The following is a 5,510-nucleotide window of genomic DNA, read 5'->3' as shown; positions in this document are numbered from 1 at the left end:
AAAAAAAAAAAAAAAAAAAAAGCCCTAGGCTCACCAGATTCTGCCAGGCCGGGGGTGGGGGCGGATCCCTACTGTCCCCACTACCCCGTGCTGCATTTGGGGGCTCTGCCACGAGCCCCCAGAAGCCCAGAGGCCGCCGCAGCAGCCAGTGAGTGCAGGGCTCTTTTTTTTTAGGAGCTGGGGCCAGGCAGAGCAGCCATGGGTGGGGCTGGGAAAGCAGGCAGGGGATGGGGCCTGGCAGGGGTCCCCTGCCATGGTCCTGTCCCCACTTCTTCAGCTCCGCCCCCCCCCCACTTACCATCACGGAGTCTGGGTCCAGCTCCCTGTGGCAGCGAGCAGGGACTGCCTGAATCACCGAAGCTCTCCAAATCTTTTCCAAATCAATTTGGAGAGCTTCAAATCGATTCAGACCTTTTTATTGGTCTCCTGATTCAATTCAGATTTGGAGACTCAGCCGCCAAATTGGGCTGAATCTCCTCCGAAATTGAATCAGCACCTGAAGTTTTGCACAGCCCTAGTAATAACCCTCCAGTTAAGTTGTGTTTGTCTCCTTGGATTTTAAAAATCTTTTATTCACCACTGTCTTGTTGCCCTGTCAGGGGAAGAATGCAATAGTTTATCAAAGTCAACAAGAATATTACACTATAGTTTTTAGAAAACCAAATAACTAATATTAACATATAAAAATAAATCTATATATTCAATCTTTATGAATTTAAGGGCCATAGGTGCTGCCCATTGCATGCAGTGAAAGGATTGCTTTCTAGATCTGGCTCTAAATATGTCTAGTCCCAGGAAAGACACTCATGAGGACTAGTCAGTTTAACTGTGTGTGCAGCATTACGCATACCATGGTATACCTCACCCCATTGCATAATCTGTAAATTCTGTTTAATGAAACAATAATTTTTAGTCTTTACTGTGAAAGGAAAGGATTACTCAGGTTAATGTCCTTTATTGGATCAGCTGCATAGTTGGGATAGTCAGACAAATTCTTGAATGCAAGATATCCTTTACATCTGGGGAGTAAAATCTAGCACCCCATAGTGAAAAACAGTTGGAAGAAGGGGGAGAGGAATTCTGAGGGATAGCAGACAAACAATTAGCAGAAGAAAAGCCGGTTACTGGGTGATCAAAGTCTGTCAAAAGGAAGAAGGGTCGTTATTACCTTGCACGTGTGGAAAGAATTCAGGGATCAGGTAGGTTATAACATGCCACAAAACCAATATTAGTGTTAAGTCTTTTTAAAGGTGTTAGGTAGATTTCCCTTGAGCATGAGGATTGTGAGGTCAGAGAGACTGGTTGTTCTGTAAAAAATGTTTTTGTCTGAGAGTTCATTCTGGCATGCAGTTGCTCTTTAGTTTTACCCACATAATTATCATGAGAGCATTTGGTGCATTTGGATCAAATATTTCACACTTTGGGAAAGGCGTGTGTAGGAATGAACCATGGATTCTGATGGTTTTGTTATGGGGGAGTGCTGATTATAGTAGTGATGGAGATTTGTTGACAGGTTAACCATTTCTTGCTAAGGCAAGGCTGTGTCTCAAGGCTGATCTTTTATTGCTCAGAAAGAAATCATAGAACTCCTTTATAATCAGTGAATGTTCCACCTTTGTACCAGGCATGGCTCTGATTTCAAGCCATAAATGCAGAGCTTCTGTCATTTGCCCAGAAATACTGTGTAGACTTCATCTGAGCACTAAAGTGGTACTGCTGACTTCTCCTTATCTTTAGGTTCACAAGGTGATTTGCTGTTCAGCAGTCAGCATTGCCACACCTAACTTTTATGTGCCTGGCTCCTGAAGTGAAATTCACAACCTGGGGTTTGGCCACAGAAAGGCCCTGTGCAGAGCATAGGAATGGAATTCATGCAGCCAGCGCACGGAGTGTGGGAATGCCTAAGCTAGCCAATAGGAAATGCCAGAGAGGCATGTCTAAAATTCTGCTTCTTTTGTGGACTTGCATGCCTCTAATTCCCTGTTATTAGTACTGGGATTCACAATACAAGCCCTGTCCTGGAGGTAGGTGCCTTTTTGGAAAAGACAACTGGTTGAACTGGAGAAGGGTAGTAGAAGCTTTTATGTGATAGGATAGTGGTTAGAACACTTACCAGGGAAGTAAGGGATCTTGGTTTAGTGCCCTCCTCAATCCAAGGGGCTCAAACTCACTCATCCTACTTTCCTTGAGAATGCCTTAATGATTATTATTTACTGTTAGTTACTACTAATTATTTGATGTAGCTCACTCTGGGTCTCTCTCTCTCTCTTGAATTAGGGGAGCACATTGCTATAGACATTTTTTTACAAAGAGGCAAGAGGAATGTCCACTGCAGTAAGTGTGAACTACAAATCTCCGTGTGGCAGATGGTCATCAACTGTGAATGAGTGGGTGTGTCTACATGTGCTTTTATGCACGCCTAAACTTAATGTGCATTAGTTTAATGCGTATTAAGGTGACTTATGTGCACATCTACTTATGCACATGCTAAGGCGCATTAACGCAGGTGTATGGATCAACTTGGGACTAAAGTTAGTCCCAAGTCAGTGGACACACTGCATTAATGCGCATTAGTTTGTCTATACGTTTGCTAATGCAGCTTAACTATTCACGCTCAAATAGCCTAAAATCGCCATTTTAAGGCACATTAAGGGCGTGTAAATGTAGACATGTGCCCTTAATGCACCTTAAATTGGGCTAATGCACATTAAATGTGCATGTGTAGACACACCCAGTGTTACAAAAGCTGTTACATATCTTAGCTAGGGACATCAGTCCTGGTAGCAATATATGAAAATAATTTCTGCCTTTTTTATAAATCTCTCCAAGGTTGGAAGTTCAAGCAGATGTGCAAAAAGAGCGATACAGTCTGAGTGGAGAATCTGGTACAGTTAGCTTGGGAACGGTTAGTGACAACGCCAGTACCAAAGCAATGGCAGGATCCATTCTGAATTCATACCTCCCATTGGATAGGTAAGAACAATGTAAGATCATAGACTGGAAGGGACCTCATGAGATCTAGTTCAACCCCCAGCTCAAGGCAGGATCATCCCTGACTCAACCATCCCAGCTAAGTATCTGTCCAGCCTGCTCTTGAAAATTTCTGAATTGCTTTTAAAAGGGATTTCAGCTGCAAGGACTTCAGGACTCTGTGCATTTACAGTTTAAGCTAATAGATGCCACCATGCTCACCAAACACTCACTCAAGTGTATAAAGGATGAAGTACAATATTTCACAGTGTATAAGTCGGGTTTTGAAACCCAATTTTTGTGTCTTAAAAATCAAAACTCGACTTATACACTGTGACACATCAAAAAATTGGAGATGGGGCTGGGCTTGCCTGGGCTCTGCACTCGGCTGGTGCAGCCTCATCCCCTCTGAGTGGCGCTGACAGTGCCATTTGCAGGGGATGAGGCTGTGCCAGCCAAGCCCATCCCCATCCCCTGTGAGTGGGGCTGTGCCAATCAAGTGCCGAGCCTGGCTGTCTGATGCAAGCAGCACTGCCAAATGCTGGGCTCAGCGCTAAGCTGGCACAGCCTCATCCCCTGCAAGCAGTATCAGGCTCGAGGCTCGGCATTCAGTAGTGGCCCCATCCCCTGTGAGCCAAGCATTGCTCACAGGGGATGGGGACAGACTCGGGACTAAGCTAGCATGGCCTCATCCCCTGCGAGTGGCACCAGAAGCGATGCTCACAGGATTTGGACTGTCTCTGTCCCCGTCCCCATCCCCTGCAAGTAGTGCTGGCAGCCAGGCCTGGCCCTGACTTATACACTGTGGCTATGAAAATCCTTACCTTTCAGGTTGGAAAGCTGGGGGTTGACTTATACACTGTGAAATATGGTAAATAGATGTTCCTTGTAGGAACACATCATTTAAAGTTGGAGATCAACTTGTTTATATACCTTTTATTCATTTGGGGTCTTGATTCATCTTTGAAGTTTCTAACTTCAACTTTGTCAGACATTGAAAAAAGGCACAAGTTTGCTTTGGTAATTAATTTTTTTATATGTTGTCTTAACAGTGAACATTTACACTTATAATTTCATGTTCTAGGGAAGGTAACAGCATGGAGGTGCAAGTTGATATTGAATCGAAGCCAGCTAAATTCAGACACAATAGTGGAAGCAGTAGTGTTGATGATGGCAGTGCTCCAGGTCGTAGTAATGCTGGTTGTTCATCAGCCAGCTTGCCAGAAAGTAAATCTAGTGCCACCAAGTGGTCCAAAGAGGCAACGGCAGGAAAAAAATGTAAAGGTAAACTGAGAAAAAAAAGTAGCATGAAGATAAATGAGACCAGAGAGGACATGGATGCTCAGTTATTGGAGCAACAAAGCACAAACTCAAGTGAATTTGATTCTCCCTCTCTGAGCGATAGCATCCCGTCTGTAGCAGATTCCCACTCGAGTCATTTTTCAGAGTTTAGTTGCTCTGATATGGAAAGTATGAAAACGTCCTGTAGCCATGGTTCCAATGATTACCACACTCGCTTCACTACAGTCAGTGTCCTCCCTGAGGTAGAACATGACCGCTTGGAAAATTCTCCACATCAGAGTGGAATTCCTGTGTTGGCTCCAACCGCCTCAAGCATTGAAGTTCCACAGCTGAGTTACATCGCTGAAGAAGGTGTTCATAATGGAAGTTCAGCTGATGTGGATTTAGATATTGGTGAGACACTGAAAGAAACAAACAACAATCATTCACAACATGCTGTGGAATTAAACACTGCGATTCAGACTGAAATTTAGACCTATAAGTGCTGCAAAATTATATTTACCACTAAAGAGCCCTGTCTGAAAGCTGGTTGAACTACATGTGACTACTGTAAGTCCCAAGTGACCAGCAGAAGCAAGGTTTTGATGCAATTATATTTTATATGTACCTGTCTAGTAAGGCAGAATGCTTCATGTGGATCTTAGTTACAGACCTATGTGAAGTGACAAAGGCTTTAACAAGTGCATTACTACACAACAAATAAGTTAATGTTTTGTATTTTTGCCACAACTTTGCTTGAAAGTATATACTTGATGTATTCGATACAAAATTGGCAAATTTGTATAACGTTAAATGCTAAACTGAATAGCGTCCTGCACTGTTCACTTGAAAATGTGGAGCTTGGGAAAAGTGGGTGTTAGATGAGTAGTAGTAACTTTGATATCATTCTAGAGTGAACACTAAGGGAAGCAAAAGTCTTGCAAAGACTATACAGGTATGTTTCAGTAATGAATATTTGTAATGACCATTTTGGCTCGTAACTGGACACATTTCAAAAGTTTGCATTTAGAATGAATCACATATCCAGAGATGGATGCAGCCTGTGTTAGAAGGGTTTATATACTTGCACACTTTGAGCAATGTTATGGCATTTGAATTAACTTGGAAACTGGTACTTAGTATATGGTAGAAAAGTGACATCTTTTGAAGAAGTGGGGTAATTTAATGATGCGTGCAACAGGCAAAGTGACTATATACTGTACAAAAACTGTAAAATAAGAAACTATTGATTTATAAAT

The 5,510-nt window shown here is 42.8% G+C and overlaps 1 protein-coding gene across 2 annotated transcripts in view; it reads left to right on the top strand.

The window, feature by feature from the left end:
* The window catches only part of RNF19A (ring finger protein 19A, RBR E3 ubiquitin protein ligase), a 112,957-nt gene extending 107,826 nt beyond the window's left edge, over window positions 1-5,131 (top strand). For both annotated transcript variants that reach the window (XM_019528010.1, XM_019528009.1), the window contains 2 exons: window positions 2,830-2,973; window positions 4,055-5,131. In XM_019528010.1, the coding sequence (XP_019383555.1) occupies window positions 2,830-2,973; window positions 4,055-4,745 (835 nt within the window). In that variant the 3' untranslated portion in view covers window positions 4,746-5,131. The remainder of the gene's footprint in view (window positions 1-2,829; window positions 2,974-4,054) is intronic.
* The last annotated feature ends 379 nt before the right edge of the window (window positions 5,132-5,510 follow it).

This window comes from Gavialis gangeticus, unplaced genomic scaffold, assembly GCF_001723915.1.
Source record: "Gavialis gangeticus isolate Ggan-Ray unplaced genomic scaffold, GavGan_comp1, whole genome shotgun sequence".
Taxonomy (NCBI): domain Eukaryota; kingdom Metazoa; phylum Chordata; order Crocodylia; family Gavialidae; genus Gavialis; species Gavialis gangeticus.
Note: the sequence above shows the minus strand (reverse complement) of the source record. Positions and strands in the feature narration are given on the sequence as shown.